Below are 17,686 nucleotides of genomic sequence, written 5' to 3' on the forward strand. Positions count from 1 at the left end.
TTGTTTTAGCTGGCCAACTATTTAAAAAGTGCGCATGCCTGGTTGATGTAAAGCATTAAATTTAGCTCAGCCTACAAATTCATTACAAGTATCCGCGTCATGATATTATCAATCACACACTGCTTAACCCGAGAATTTCTAATTCTACATGGACTGGATCACCTCAATATGGATATTTTTCTCCCATTATGAATAACAGACTGTATAAATTTTGGATGAATCAGCCCTCATTTGAAGATACGTGTATGCCGAGTAGCCTTTGATTAGCAAAGATAACTCTTCTAATCTCCTTCCTGATCAGTCTTGCTTTCCTTTGGAATAATTTTCAAACTCAGTAATATAGACATTGTGTTTATTTGTCAAAAGTACAAATAATAGGTGATATGGTGTCACATAATTCTCAAAACCAAAAAAAAGAGAAAAGAAACAACATTAAACATAAATTCTATAATTGTACACAAAATGCTATAGATGTGTGCATGCATGTATTTTGAAATAAATTATCAATCAAAATCATCTCACATGTGGAAGTGATAGACATGTTTTAAACTTTGGATATTTGTGTCAGTTTTAACTAATATAATAAATCTAAGACACGGTATCAATTGATGTACACTTGAACCATACAATTTCAAAGTTGAGGTGGACAAAGGATTTTTACATGTAGTGTGGTTGTACCCTACAACAATGACATGGAGCACTAGTGATTTAAAATTCTGACAAAGTATTGTAAATCACACAGAAATATATATACATTGTATCATCCAATACTATACATATACGCTATGTACAAGACAATCGGTGTTAGATGCATATCTGGACAAAGATTCATATTCGGATAAACAAAATCCTACGATCATCTTTGGATAAATCAATTACATTTATTTAGAGCTCTCATTCTGAAAATTTTGTAAAAATGTGTTATTATGATAGTTTTATATGTAACTTTCATCATTACTATTAATAAAATTAAAACTAAGTTTAAGATTTTATCAAAATGAATATTTAAATTTAATATATATTGTTATATAAAAATAAATTTATGTACACGAAGACAATATTAATGTGATTTAGCTTTCTTCAAAATATATCTCAATAGGTTTTCGAATGCAATATTGATAACAGAAGTGTATAAACCTTAATTTTTCTCTCATTGAAATAGTAAATCACAACTTTTACATCGAAAATTTTCAACACCAAAATGACAGTTAGTATTGCCTCAACAAGGTCTCAGGAATGTTGGGAATCCCTTCACAATGTGGGTATTAAGTAGCATTACATGCACGGTCATCCAAACACCAACTCGCAGTGATGTTACTACATACACACGTTTACTACTACCTGCTTTCATTGTGAGAGGATCATCATTAATGGTAATTATGCAGGAAAAATGACATCCCTTAAAAGTATGTCATACAAAATTAATTCATTTAGAAAAATAATTCAAATTGGCTTCATTAACAAGTAAACTACATTTTCAGTAACTTTTATAAAATGACTGTCTATACACTTAATGAAGTGATGGAATGAAATGCAATATTACTTTGCTTTGTTATACACTTTCATTTTTTTCGTATTCCCCAAATCCTTTAACTATTGTTCTGTTGAGTGACTGCAAATCAAAAGTCTTCAGAACTGTTACCCTTGAATGATCTGTTGACTAATTGCCTTAATTTCATTGGTTATGTACTGGTAATTAAGTCACATGATCCTAAAAAAAATGAATGTGTATAACAAAACAGTACTGACTGGATTCTCAAGAAAAAAAGCAAGTTTTGTTTGACCCTCGAATGAATCGAACAAATTTGTTGTTGTCCTTGAACCCAGTCAATAACTGTATATAATCTCACTTCATGGCTACCACTGTTGATAAACTAGCCCTTGAGGAACTTTGAGACAATATTATCGATGAACCACTGCTCTGTAAACTGTAGATGGTCACCAGGAGATGACAGGAAGTGAAGCCGTCCAGTGTTGTTCATCACCTTCAGCCCCAGCCAATCCTATATGATAGAACATGGAAGGCTTTTAAAGATCACCACTGACAGCAACTGAATGATGTGCTAGATAAATATGAATGTCAACAAATTTCTACTATCTATACATGGGCGACACAAGGTTTTGAAATCCAGATTTTAATTTAAAAACAACCTTGCACTTGACAATGATTGGTGGTGCTTATCAATTATGCATGCAGTGAAATTTAGTACATGCAAAAATTTCATTGACTTTTTAAAAAGTAACAAAGTATTACCTCCTGATACAGTGGTGAATCAAATAGGGTAAAGAGTTCTTTTGCTTGTCCAGGTTTGTAAAAGCCAAACCACTGCAATGATAGAAACATGTATTTAGTCAAATTAAACCACAAAGCATTCTACCTTGCACAGTTGAGGCTAGTCAAATCCAATACTGAATACTCGAACCAGTATAAAGAAGTCCTTGATGACTTGTGCAGCCCTTGTAAGCAACTGAGTTAAATTTATAATTCTAATCAAATAATTTTTCAACAACTGGACTTCGATAAAACTCCAATGCAGCTTTCTGGTTAAATGTCAGTAATGAGGTTCTAAGATACGCCATTATAAATGTATGGCTTTTTAAAAACCTTCAAATGATTCAAATTAGACACTAATTATCATTATCTATATAGAGCACTACTCCTACCTCACTGTCCCTGGGATCCACCATTTCATCATCCAAGAATTTTACCATTACAAAATTCTTCAGCTTAAGCAAATTGTTTTTCTGGGTCACATTTTTCTTCTGTAATATGCATGTAGATATGTGAAAGTCCTGTATTTGAATTTTCAATTTGCTAGAATATTACATTTGAAAGTTTCTCTGAGTAAATAAAATTTACATTTTCCTGATTCAGGTCAGCAAGAAACACACTCTTTGATTTATACTCATTTTCTTGGAGAGGATCATGCCAGTATTCTGCCTGGACTAAACTGTAAAAAGATGGAGATGCAATCTAAATGACCTGTACACCATTCAAACTGGGAAATGGAGTATATAAATGTATATTTCTTCACAAACTGAAATTTCTAGTTTTCAGTATACACATGTACATTGTATTATTCAAGCTATATAAAAAATTCCCCTTCTGAAAATATAATATATAAAATGATATTTTAAAATAGTTAAGAATAATATCATACACATTGAAGTATAACCACTGTCTGGGAATTTCTGCAAGATTATTGTTAGCTTATCTGAGATTGATATTGTGATAATAAATATTACCAAAACAATGAACAAAATTAAGTGAAAATAAAAGCTTAGCAAATATAAGCTGCATCCACTGTATACATTACAAGAATGGAAGCGAGTACTTATTCCAATGGGATTCATATTTCAGCAGGCTGGTTCATATTTTGATTAAGTTCATAGTTGAGTGAGGTTCAGTTTTGATATTGGTGTTCATAGTGTTGTTGATACATGAAGCATTGAAGATTCTTATATTTTAAGATTGTGAGTTAAGGCCAAATCATCAGTTCCAATTGCAATAATTCTAAATATGCATATCTATAAATACAAAAATGCATTGTCGATCTCCAATGTAAGACAACCAACAAAGTTGACTTAAGGAGTATCCTAATATAAGTAGAAATGTTATCTCCATGAAGAAGAGCAGGGTTTGTTAATGCATGTGTTGCCTAATATTGCTAAGGTGCAAACAAAGTATACAAAATTAAGACAAAATCAATTCCAAAATATCTCCCCTATTGAGCTGCCAATACCAGGTGACAAAAATATGTAAACATCAATAATCTATAGCAAAAAAAGTCCTGTACTCACTTTTTTTGAACAAAGCTGAAAGTAAAATCAAGTCAAAATTGATCATTTATGTATCATTGCATCAATCATAGTAACTGCCCCTTGTTTTGTTTTTTTAATTCACTGACAAAGAAATTTTAATGAAGACTGAACACAGAAACCAACCTGTTATATGCCCCTAAATTCAGCAGTTTTCTGACAATGTCACAAAGAGTGCTGTTGTCACCTGGGCAACGGGGAAAACCATATACACCTGAAAGAGATATTTTTCAAATGGATGAAATATGACGTAATATCAGTAAGTCAAATACAGTAATTTTACAAATAAAAATCAATTCATGATCACTATCATAATGATTTTCATCATTTTCAAATAATGCAGAAATTTGCACATTAAAACAAGCATGCCTTATTTTACTTTCTAATCTAATAATATCTAAATTTCAAATGTTTTTGCCTTTGATATCTCTACAGATTGTACTAATAACCATTTTCTTATGAGTGCATGCTTATTAATACAGATGAATATAATCGTACATCTATTTTAACAGATTTCTGACAGTAAAGAAAGGAGAATGTAAATATAAGAAATAAAATTTGATCATATATTATGAAAAATAAACTGCAACGTTTTATGCCAACATACTTTTCATGAAACATTAATGCTTCATGAAGTATACCAACATGATGTGATGCATCACAGTTTATACCCTAATGTATTTTCAAAAGTGAAACTTATATATCTTATGGTGGCTCACCACACCTTGAAAGAGTTTCTCAAATCAGTACGAAATGATTTAATCATGAAAGATGTGATGATATCTGCAAGAAGTGCATCAAAAAGGCAAAAAATATGCAATCTTGGATAAAAAATATGATTTTCCCAAAAATTATTTCAATAAATATGAGCAAAAGACTTTCGAATTTGAACTCAGAATCTGCGGTTCAGTTACTATACACGAAACATTTAAATTGCCATCTTGTGATATGTGTCATAAAAAGTATAAGTCTTGGTGAAATGAGCTACCTCAAATATCATTAGGAACGTTATTCTTAACAAGAAGTCTATGGACCACATTGCTCACCTGAATCATCTTGGCCCTTCCGTTGTTTAACTGTTATGATTTTAATATTTATATCAATCTTTATTCCCCTGAAACATTTTGACCCCATATTGTGGCCCCAACCTAGCCCCAAAGGATCACAATCAAAACTGAAAATGAATTCACATAATAAAGAGTTGCTTCAACACCAATATGACTAACATGATCTTGCTGTTCTGGATAAAACAAAGGTCACATTAAAATCTGTATACACAACATGAAAGCTCTATCTTAAATAGTCCAGAAGATATTGAATAGGTCAGAAATTTATCAAAAGTAGGTCAAATTCCCAGGTCAAGGACACAAGGTCAAACACCAAAGTATAACAAGGTCTTGCCATAAAAAATCTATAAACAAAATATCAAAGCCCTACCTTAAATAGTTCAGAAAATATTGAATATGTCAGGGGTTGTTTTAAAAGTAGGCAAAACTCCATGGTCAAAAGATCATACACCATTGTGTCACAAGGCATCGTCGGAAACCCACGGTTGATTACACTTCGTTCCTCTCTCCATCACCCGTGGGTCCATTCATTCTTATTCGCTGTTCTCATGAATAATTAATGAGGCAATTTGATTGGGCGCTCATGGAAAACCCTAAGCGAATTTGTCCAATCAAAAAGACGCTTTCAGCCCAATTTCAGTATACAATTGCTGTGATAGCAAAGTTAAGTTAGTGCTACCTTTAAAAACAGAAGAGTTCCATTACTATAACGATTACTTTGATTGGACGATATTTTGAAATATTTATTCATCAGAACGAGTGAGTAGGAATGAATGGACCCATGAGTGATGGAGAGAGGAACGAAGCGTAATCAACCGTGGGTTTCCGATGATGGTCACAAGGTTGATTGATTGATTGTATCTTGTTTAACGTCTCTCTCGAGAATTTTTCACTCATGGAGACGTCACCAAGACCGGTGAAGGGCTTCAAATTTAGGCCTTTGCTTGGTGCTTACGGCCATTGAGTAGTGAGGGTTCTTTAGCGTGTCACACCTATTGTGACACGGGACATCCATTTTTAAGGTCATCTCCAAGGACCTGTAACATTCACAACTGATACCGAGCATTTGGCGATGGAACTGGCAATATCTGTTTATTAACGACTTCGGTCTGTCGCGGCCGGGATTCGAACCCCGGCCTTCCGCATGCTGGGCAAATGCTCTAATCTCTAGACCAAGGTCTTGTCATAAAGAACCTATATACAAAATATGAAAGCCCTACCTTAAATAGTTCCAGATATACTTAATAGGTTATAATTTTTTTTAAGTAGGTCAAAGTTCAAGGTCACAAGGTCAAAAGACATGCTATGAAATGAAAATTCTTGCCATAAGAAATTTACATACAAGATATGAAAGATCTACCTTAAATAGTTCAGGACAAATTGTATAGGTGAGATTTTTATCAAAAGTAGGTCAAACTTCCAGGTCAAGGTAAAAAGATCACACACCATTGCATCACAAGAAAAATCTTATTGTAGAGAATGTACACACAAAATATGAAAGCTCTAGCTTAAATAGTTCAAGAGATATTTTTTTAAAAATACATCAGCATATGTAAAAATAGATCCTCTAAGGCTATTGTGGCCCCAACCTACACCCAGGGACCATGAATTGCACAAACTTGGATCTACTCAATGTTAGGGAGCTTTTATGTAAATTCCAATTCTAACGGTTCTCGAGAGGAAGATTTTTATAGATTTTCCCTATATACTCGCATGAAAAACTTTGATCCCTTATTGTGGTCCCACCTTACTCCTAGGGGCCATGATTTTAACAAACTTGAATCGGCATATTGTCAGAAGGCTGACAAGTAAATTTGAACTTTTCTTAATTTGCATGCAAAATGTTGATCCCCTATTGCAATCCCACCCTATCCATGGGAGAGGCATGGTTTTAACAAACTCGAATCTGCAATATACCAGGAAGCTTTCATGTAAATTTCAACTTTTCTGTCTCAGTGGTTCTTGAGAAGATTTCTTAAGATTTTCCTTGTATATTTGCATGTAAAACTTTGATCCCCTTTTGTGGCTCCATCCTACCTCTGGGAGTCATGATTTTAACAAACTTGAATCTTCACTATGACAGGAAACTGAAATGTAATTTCAATTTTCCTGGCCCAGTGGTTCAAGAGAAGATTTTTAAATAACCCCATCCTATCTATGCATTTTAGTGATTATCTATCCTTTGAAGGGGCATTGCCCTTCTTTTGAATAAACTTGAATCCCCTTTGCCCAAAGATGATTTGTACCAAGTTTCATTGAAATTGGCCCAGCAGTTATGGAAAAGAAGATGAAAATGTGGAAAGTTTACAGACGGATGACGGACAAAATGTGATCAGAAAAGCTCACTTGAGCCTTCGGCTTAGATGAGCTAAAAAAGATTGAGGGATCACAATCAATAAGCCATGTGAAAATGAAAGGCAAAACTTTTATAATCCCTCTTGATTTGTTACCTTGATGTTGACCTCCTACAGAAATGAGGTTCAGCATGGGGGGATTGGGACACTTTTGGGCTATAGCTCTCCTGAAACAAATATACCACTGAATAAACTAAAATTCAACATAAACTCTGACATATCTCAACTGAAACAACTACTTTGATGAGCTGATTATAATGCAAAGTATACTCCAGATAAACTGAAACTCCAGATAAACTGAAACTCTGGGGACCAGGTGATTATTATCAATCTATCCAAAGTTTGAAATAAATGAAATTGATCTCTTTTCCCCATTTTAAATCTTTTTTTTTTTTATTTCAATCCAGATCTAATAAACCAATATGTAAACCTGAACCAATTTATCATTTTGTTAACATATTGTGCACTCTCTACCTGATACCCTCCGCCGTTGTCAGAATCTGAACACTTTTAAAAAAACATTTAAAAACACATCTTTTCAAACTTGCATATTATTAGTATTAGGCCAAGTAAAATTAATTAGTAGATTATCATTCAAACTTCACAAAAAAATGGGGCGGGTGGGAGGATTTTATTTTTTATTTTTCGCCATGGTATTCTTGACCTCGAAAATGCCTTCTCTCGTTGAGAAAAGGCTTTATAAATCATAATTACATGTGTATTTGGGTTTCTAAAAGGCAAAGTGAAACAAAGTACGTTTACGATACCGGACCGGACATAAAAAAATCGGGGCGGGGCGATTTTCGAGGGGCGGGCGGGAATGATAATCTACTAATTAATTTTACTTGGCCTTATAGGCAGTTAAACATTTATGGTTTCTTTATCATCAGTTTTAACATGACTTTTTCAAGTGTATATTTGTATCTTTATTTCAACTATTGTATTTTATATCATTTGATAGTACGGAGTGGAACTTTCTTAATGCACAGCTAGCATGTTTTAAATTTTAGTAATTTTACTTCACATTATTGATGTTTTGCTATCAATGTTTTGATGTTATCTGTCTTAATAAAATGCTGTTGTAACTTCCTTTCACTACTTTTATAACATGTTGTATCATTTTTATTGTGTGCAGTGCTTTAGAGTGGTTATTTATAGTCATATAGGGCACTATATAAATAAATATTATTATTATTATAAAATGGAGTGAAAATAAATGTCAGTTCAAATTCAATGACTTTGAGCCAAATAATGGTCAGTATTGGAATTATCAGCTAGTATTGGAATTCAAAACACTGTAGTACTTTTTTAATTGAGGCATGTTTTTCTGAGCTGCCATGTGAAACACAAGATCAGACAGCAAACAATGAACAGGACAACCCCCTCTAGAATTCAATTTGATAAAAACACACAATGCAAACATGGCAAGTAAATAGCTGATCATGGGACACCTATAAGCTACCTGCATGATTAAGGGTTCACTGACCATGATCAAAACCAGTGTGGGGTACTTCTGTATAACTGTTAGGAAAACAACACAATATTAGCTCTGTGGTCTGTTTTAAGATTTACTTCAAATTCAAAAATGTTTCATTGCATATACAGTGTAAACTGCATTTCATATTAAGCAACATTTTAGAAGAAAAATAGAAGAAATGACTGGTATTTTTGGGGAATGATTATTATTTCTAAATGAGCAATATTTCAAAATAACCAATTTCAGTGTATATGTATTTAAAGTAAAGTGTTTTAAGTTGTTTTCTGACATATTGTAATCCTAACATATGATTGCAAATATTCATTCCCATGTACTGCAATAGCAAAACTAATAAACTTCTGTAAATAACCACTGTAAAGATCCTAAAATGTTGAACAAGAGACACATCATTCTCTTTTTTATCATCAATATCAGGCCAATATCCATTACAAAAAATTGCAGTGATTATGAAAGTTTTGCAGATCTTTGACAATAAGAATAGCTGAAATGGTACCAGTATTGATTTTGAGATTGCTAATGTGCCAGGATAATCCCTGGTTTCAATAATAGTGATGTTATTATCGTCCATAATTATATGTTCCTAGGGCAGTGTTTTCTGATTATTAGATACAGAATAATATAGCATGGTGATTTACACAACAACTACCTGTAATCAATAATGTAACTTGAAATATGATTTCCAAAACTAAATGCAATTTCAGAGTGTCAGACATGCTATTTTTACAATATTTATACTTTTGCAAAATGTGAGAAGCTTTAATTTGGTTTAGTATGTCTGTCTGTAAACATTTGGTTCCACTCAATATATCCTATCAGGAATAAAACCTAATTCTTAAAAATGATGTCATAACATACGTTATTGGAAGAGCTAAATAAATGTTGGTATTCATTTTCAAAATCATATGTCAAGGTCAGTATAGAAAAGTTTACAAAAGTGTTTTCTGGTCAATGTCAAACCTTTAATAAATAATTAAAATTATAAATTTTATGCTTATAATTCCAAAAAATGTGTATTATTAGTTTTCCAAGGTCATATATCAAAGGTAAACTTTGAAGTACCAAATTTTGCCAACTTATTCTCCTTATGATAGATATATAAGATATATAACAACATGAAACAAACAGTTTAATTTCAAGATAATATATATAGGTCATAGTCATAATGTCATAGGTCAAGGGCAATACACCGAATACACACATTTTCCTGAATGGGTTTATGAATGATTTTTCATGGATCCACTATTGCATACAGTTAAACATTTGTCTTCGACTTATAGTTAATGAAAAGTTACTTTGAACAACATCTATATATGCATGTACATGTATTTAGAATCATTCCAGGATCACTATGATTTTTCTGAACGTACTGGATTTGAAATTCTGTGTGTCACGCACTGCTTCAGGTTAATCACAGATAGTGATTCTGGAATGATTCTAGATTATCCAAAATGTATTCAATAATGAATAGTTTGTGTAGGAAGGTATCCAGGATTCCTACACAAGAGCCTAAAGAGGATCCTGTGGACATGCTGGACTCAAAAGATGTACAACAAGACAGTGAGGGAGAGAGCAGGAGCCCATTAGTAGCATTGTAAAGAATGGACAAGACCAAGCATGCTAGAATAGCACTCACATGGACTCCTGAAGGAAAGCGCAAGAGAGGCAGACCTAAATAAACATGGAGAAGAACAGTAGAGAGAGAAAGAAATGAAATAGGATTCAAGACCTGGACAGAGGCAGAATGAAGGACAGAATGGAAAGGAATTGTTTATGGCCTTATTCTCCACAGGGAGTGAAGGAAATAAGTCAATGAAAAGTTTGTAATTCTATTCCACAACAATGTGCCTTGAAGTGAGGTATATGAATTCAGTGTCTTTGCTTGTTAACTTTTCTCCTTTTGTTCATGGAAACTGTGGTTTCATAATTTTTTTAGGCATCAAATTTCATGGATTTGTCAAAGATGCAAAAATTTGTGGAAGGCTTTTCCATGTTCTCTTCTTTTTCTTTAAGATCAACATCTACTATATCTAGGACAATTCCACAACATATCTATTAGATTTACTGTACAGTGACAGTTACATCATTGTAAAAGTCAGAGAGGTACTTCGTGACAAAGAGCTTCCTTTTATGACCAGTGTTAGTATCACCTTACCATGGAATCATGAATTACAATACTCACAGAAACTGTCCCCCCTGGGAGAATCCTATTGCATTGTAGCCTGACTGAAGCTTTGAGTCCTTGGAAAGTTGAGCACATACAAGGTCAATCTGTTGATTCGCATTCATCAGAAATCCATTCTCTGTATCCTATGAAAAATGTTTGCATAAAAACTCCAATGTCATAAAACAAGTTTTGGTAACTTTGGCAAGAAAACATTTAAGGTAAATTTGCTTTGTTTATAAAATGCATGAAGTTATATAACAAACCTCTACAATGTTACTTCCAATCTCCAGGGATTTCACATAAACTCCTTTGACTTGTTTTTCAATGAGACCTTTTATTGACCCCATGCTGAGGGGGTTACAGCAACTGTCACCTGTATATAAGTGTATATGGCAATAGGTATGGTCCATTTAATGAATCTTACTTCCATTACTTAACTACTTCACAGTATAGATATAGTTCTAAACACTGTTTGTATGAATCCAGTTTTAAAACAAGAGGTACTGTGAGCAATGTTCACTAAGAATACCCCCCGCTTACCCCAATCTCCCAAAGGGTGTTGTTAATAGGTATAAATTACCTCTTTCCTGAGTGTAAAAATATGGTATGCCTTTGTAGAAGAAAATGGAAGATATAGTCCGAACACAAATCCATGGCTTAAACCTATAATTTTGACCTTGAGATCAAAGGTCAAGGTCATAAAAAGGTCATGAATGTACATGACACATAGTCTCATGGTGATACACCCATGTCTTATGGTATGACTATGTCAAAACCCTATAATCAATTTTGACCTTGAGGTCAAAGTTCAAGGTCATATAGAGGTCATGAAGGTACCCGACACATCGTCTCATGGTGATACACTCATGTGTCAAATATGGTATGCCTATGTCAAAGAACAAAGAAGTCATGGCCCTGACACGAATCCATTGTAAAAACCTTTAATTTTGACCTTGAAGTGAAGGTCATATGGAGGTCATGAAGGTACGTGACACATCGTCTCATGGTGATACACTCATGTGTCAAATATGGTATGCCTGTGTCAAAGAACAAAGAAGTTATGGCCCGGACACGATTCCATTGTAAAAAACCTTTAATTTTGACTTTGAGGTCAAGGGTCAAGTTCATATAGAGGTCATGAAGGTACTCGACACATCGTCTCATGGTGATCCACCTGTGTGCCAAATATGGTATGCCTAAGTCAAAGAACAAAGAAGTTATGGCCCGGACACGAATCTGCACAGACAGACGGACAAATGGACGGACGGACAGACAGACAGACAGAGTGATTCCTATATACCCCCCTGAACTTCGTTCCGGGGGTATAATAATGCTTCTATTTTTTTCTACTCCTGAAGTGCATTTTTCTAGTTAATAAAACTATTTTTGAATTTACCTACATGTATGTACATGTATTGTGTTATAGTGAGTGGACATTTGTGTACCCAAAAAATTTTCCCACCCAGGGTCAAATTCCTAGGTTTGAAAATTTTGCGGGGGGTGGGGGGGGGATGGGGGGGGGGTGAACTTTTTAACCAATAATAGAGGTTCTTCACTTTGTATTTTGCATCTATAATACTGCGTAAAAGTAGTCAATATACATATATTTTCACCAATTTCGGGAGGGTCTAAAGCTTTAATTGTTCCAATACTACTAGCTATCAGTGCAATAAAGGAATTTCTAGCGGTTGTGTGTATAATATGCAGGGGTCACCGGAAATTCAAAGAACTCAGCGCTATAATATAGTAGTAAAAAATCCTTCATTTGACAATTTCAAAAGATGACATATGCATCAATCTTTTAATTTACAGAAAATGTTTTATGAGAGAGAGAGAGAGAGAGAGAGAGAGAGAGAGAGAGAATATAAATATATCAAAAGGCTGTTTCAATTGAATAAAAGGTTCCATCCATTCCAGGTTGTGTCAAAGTTTGTTTTTTCACCATTTTTATAGAAGATGTATTTCAAGGTCTCATAGTTCTTTTTCAAATGAGATATCGCTACTACTATATTTAATGTCTTTTCTGTACATCTCATTGTATATATATAGTACTTTAACCACAGAAAAAGAGTGTTTTGAATATATTTGTTTGAATCAAGAAATCCTAGTAAAAAATTTCTTTTTGTAATAGATAACTGTACATGAATATTGAACGATTCAGAGACATGACCTCCTTGTATAACTGTGGATGTCATACTATGATAAAATATTCTAATCCATTCTTTAATGAAAGGCCCAAGATTAAAATAGTGTAAAGTGCTTTGAATAAAAAATCCCATGATATCGTGTCAAAAGCTTTCTCAAAATCTAAAAGTAATAAAAGCCCAGGAATTTCTTCTTCTTCAGTAAACTGCATGATGCCATATATCAACCATGTATTTTCACCAATATATCTATTGCTAATGAAACCAGTTTGGTCTGTATTTATAAGTTTACAAAATGTGTTTTTAATCTATTGGCAATAGAACCTGAAGCTATTTTATATACTGTGTTTAACAATGTTATTGGACGCCAGTTTTTAAGGTACTGTCTTGGTTTTTCACCTTTTGGAAGCAAAGTTATGATACCATGTCTCTGTGTAATAGATAAAATTATTCTCATAAGCATAGTTAAGTGACCTCACTACAAAGTTTCCAATTTGTTTGCAAAATACTTTTAAAAACTCAGCTGAGAAACCATCAGAACCTGGCGATTTGTTAAATTTCATGTTTCTAAGAGTTTTAGAGACTTCTTGTAATGTTAATTTGCCTTCTAATTCTAATGACTCTTTATGTGTTAAATTTGGAATATCATTAAAATCTAACATCTCATCTAAATCTTCAATGTTTTTATTATTTTCAGGATTAGCATATAGATTTTGATAAAAAGACTTTGTTTCTTTCAAAATTTTATGTTGTTCTACTATCATTCTCCCATCATCAATTTCTAGTTTGGGGATTATTTTACTTGTAAAATTTCTAGATTCTAGAGAACAAAAATAATGTGTGGGTTTCTCCCCCTCTTCTAACCATTTAGCTCTACTTCTTATGTACTGCCCTTGTAATTTATGTTTTCTTAAATTTTCTCAATTTTATTTTTTGATTTCTAAATTCGCCAAATTTCCTTCAGATGCATGTTCCTCCAGGGTTTTTATTTCTTCGATTAAGGTTTTTTCCACTGTAGATTTTTTTCTCCTTCAAAAATGTTGAATATGATATATGCTTTCTTTCAATGATTTTCAAAAAGGAAGAGGCTATTGGAAATTTGATAATTCTCTTTTGGGTGATAAAGGTTATGTGGATTGTATAAATGACGTTATACAGAAAGTGCGGAAACAGTATGCTGTACCAATCTACAATATTGAGTCCATAGACAACATTTCAGATAAAGATATTTTTTTCACAATAAATGATCAGTTATTCATGGAAACTTTACTGATTGAGATTAAAGAAATTCTTTTTTATACTTGGCATTTTATGGATTTATTCATGAAAGTCAAGACAATTTTAATAAAAAAAATATTCAATAGCTAACCATGATACTTATATCTGAATTTTAGAATGAAAAATGCTTTGAGAGGAAGATTTGCCCTCATCTGGCAACATGTATGTAAAACCTTATTGTTGTGTATTTGTGCAAAGCCCTCTCACGGTCCAAAGGGCATTGAGAGCGGAGCTCTCCCTATAAGTAACACGTATATACATGTTTAAAAGGAAATTTTAGAAAACTAATGAAAAATTAAACTATACCTATGGCACTTGAAAATTTTGGTCCAAATGGCGTCAATTTGAATACATGCGTGTGAACATGTAATTCTCCATTTTGAATCTCTTGTACCCAAGTTCACATTGTTTTGAGATGTTACATAAAATCCGTAAAAGTATGTAAATTTTATTTTCTTCATCATATAAAATCACTCCTCGATTAACGCGATTGTACCATGTCTCCCATGTTTGTGAATTAGTTAAATTATACCAATAGTCCATGGCCAGTGAGTGAGTGATAGTAGAAACACAGTAGGTCAGAGGGACTTGTCAGATATGTATTCATTTTATATAGATAATCCAACAATACCACAGTATATCTAATATATTTATATAAAGTAAACATATGTGACAAGTCCCTGTGACCAGACAAATAGATAGATAATTTATTTACCAATGTAATGCCCAGTATTGGACATTACATCAAACATATACTATACAATTATTGCTGTTTTTGAGGTCAATACGATGATTTAGACACCTGAGGAGTACAATATTCACCGAGCCCGAAGGGCGAGGTGAATATTGTACTTCAAAGGTGGCTAAATCATCGTATTGACCTCAAAAACAGCAATAATTGTTTTATTATATGATTAAATGATTAAAAAACCCTTCAAGATTGTTCTTTGCTTTAATTGTAAGTTTCAACGACCTATTTTTGGTCCTATGTGGAAAAAATAATTCCTTATGTTCACCTGGAAGGTCACGTGCAGGTAAACATAATGTAGTATGATTTCTACATTGTTGGATCTCAGCCAATTAGAGAGCTAGGAATTATTCAATCATATAATAAAATAATTTAGAAACATTTTCAAACAATGTTAACCCCAGTACCTCATCACTATTGTACAATGTTAACCCCAGTACCTCATCACTATTGTACAATGTTAACCCCAGTACCTCATCACTATTGTACAATGCAGTTCCATAAGTCGATCAGTGAACAAGTGTCAAGCAGATTAATTTACAGCAATTTTAAATTCAAATTTAAATTGAAACAAAGCAAGTAATATCATAAAATCAAAATATATTTGAGCAATCCACAAAATCAACCCGCTTGGAACTATATATCTACTTCTCACCTGATACACATCATTGATCATTGACATTCTTTTGTATTATTTGTCCTATCACTTTGAAAGGAATTGTATTGCAACACTAACTAGCTCCTTTTTGATCAAACTGCATGGTTGAAGATCAAAGTATGTTTAAATATCTGCTATAATACGTGGACTATGTACTTTACTTTGAATTTGTATCGTAGACCCACAGTAACCACTGGCAGTGGTAATACAGTATTGCTATTATATAACGTTACCCATCAATATTTAGTTTAGATTCACAATGAAACCAATACAAAGGTAATTCAACTAATACTAATAAAAGTACTATCAACTAATACTAATAAAAGTACTATCAACTAATACTAATAAAAGTACTATATACCCATTCCATGCCAAAGAACGACAGGTGTTGATGCTGCCCATGTTAAGGATAGAAAAACGGAAAGAATCACTACACTTCTCATGTCCACCATTTTGATAGTCACATGATAAGAAAATTGTAGAAGTCATGTGACTTGGTGTCAGTGGCGGATCAAAATCAAAGGTGCATCGATAATGTAGCAATTTGAATTAGGCCCTTTATAAGGCAGTGGCGGATTTAGAGGGGGCGCAGCCGGCGCCCCCCCCCCCCCCTAAAATTTTCAAATTTAAGGTAAATTGCGGTATATTGTTTCGGAAAATGTACTAAACGATAAAAGAAGCGATTTCTTCCACTCCCGGAGAAATAAATGACAAAATCTTTTGATTTCTTGAATAACTTTATTGGGAGAACTTAATTTTTTCCTTAAAAACCCTTAAAATTTGGGTCATTTTATTAATTTCACCTTATCAAAATGATAGAAAATAGTACAAATGACTAAATAGGAGAAATTGTAATTATATAGGAAAATCATTTATGCAAAATCAGACCCAGGCATAGAAGATTTAAATTAACCTTTACAGCGAATAGCCGTTGGTAATGTTATTCTTTACAGTCTATATTTAGTTTTTTTTTCCTTTTTTATTCTTCCATTCTTATAACGTCTTATGAATTCTTGCTTCAATTTTTGCGTACATTGTTACATTTTATATATTTTCGAATACTGTAAACTGGTACCATGGATTCTACGACTGCGGATTTCGTTTTATATGTCAAAAGTTATCATAATTCTGGAGTTCCTCACTGACAATGTCTTCGTAGTCTTTGGTGATCAGGACTTCCAACGGCCTGTTGGAATTTCCAAGGGCACGAATTATGCTTCTTTATTGACTAACCTGTTTTTATATTCTTACGAGGCAGAATTTATTCAAAAGCTTCTACATGAGAAAAAAAAAATCCTTGCTATGGCCTTCAACTCGGCATTTAGATAATTATCAGGGCCGTAAATTACATGGAGGCGGAGGAGGCAGCTGCCTCCTCCAACTTTTGAGCCAAAAAAAATTAAAATTTAAAGTTCATTAGAATTTATGTTGTTTCCAATAACTAAGAACATGATACCTCCCTTAAAAAGCATTCCAAATCTTTCTTTTAGAATGAGTTAGTCAAGTAACATCTTAGAAGGCCCTAGAATCAAGGATTTTGCACGAAACGTGTTCAGTGTGCACAAAATGTGCTCAGCGTCTGGGGGCCTGGGCGGCCCCCCAGACCCCCGCCTAATTTCCTGCCTCCTCCAAACTGAAGGTTAATTTACGGCCCTGATTATACCGAGGACGTTTTATCTATTAACAATACTCATTTTCATTCATATACATGTCGATTAGATTTATCTCAGTGCACTCAAAATAAACGACACCATAGTCTTCCACATCTGCTTCATACTTGAATATTTATTGAGCATAGATGTTAACGGCAAACTAGCAACTCAACTTTATGGCAAACTTCAACTTCTCCATATTTATGTAGCAATATTAAATTCTCACCCGCATGTGGTGTTTGTATAGATCTCAATATTGATTCGATACGCAATCTTCATCTTCATGATCTTGAGCACGTTCTGC

General features: G+C 33.4%; 1 protein-coding gene across 1 annotated transcript; it reads right to left on the reverse strand.

Moving 5' to 3' along the window:
• Positions 1–338: 338 nt before the first annotated feature.
• On the reverse strand, positions 339–16,222 carry LOC125670217 (palmitoyl-protein thioesterase 1-like). Its single transcript, XM_048905273.2, has 10 exons — positions 16,092–16,222; positions 11,166–11,275; positions 10,918–11,045; positions 7,337–7,407; positions 3,946–4,033; positions 3,802–3,816; positions 2,861–2,951; positions 2,665–2,763; positions 2,255–2,326; positions 339–2,003 (listed from the first exon to the last, which is right to left on the reverse strand). Exons 1-10 carry the CDS (start codon positions 16,180–16,182, stop codon positions 1,875–1,877), a joined length of 894 nt encoding a protein of 297 aa, XP_048761230.1. The 5' UTR covers positions 16,183–16,222; the 3' UTR covers positions 339–1,874.
• Between the last annotated feature and the right edge of the window lie 1,464 nt (positions 16,223–17,686).

This window comes from Ostrea edulis, chromosome 4 (genome assembly GCF_947568905.1).
Source record: "Ostrea edulis chromosome 4, xbOstEdul1.1, whole genome shotgun sequence".
NCBI classification, from domain to species: domain Eukaryota; kingdom Metazoa; phylum Mollusca; class Bivalvia; order Ostreida; family Ostreidae; genus Ostrea; species Ostrea edulis.

Excerpts from the sequence above, each read along its gene's own strand:
- LOC125670217 (XM_048905273.2), bottom strand. The coding sequence starts at position 16,182 with ATGGTGGACATGAGAAGTGTAGTGATTCTTTCCGTTTTTCTATCCTTA. Across the intron at positions 11,276-16,091 it reads CGTTCTTTGGCATGGAATGG|GTGACAGTTGCTGTAACCCC; the intron begins GTATATAGTACT and ends ACTTATATACAG. Across the intron at positions 4,034-7,336 it reads TGTAGGAGGTCAACATCAAG|GTGTATATGGTTTTCCCCGT; the intron begins GTAACAAATCAA and ends TATCTCTTTCAG.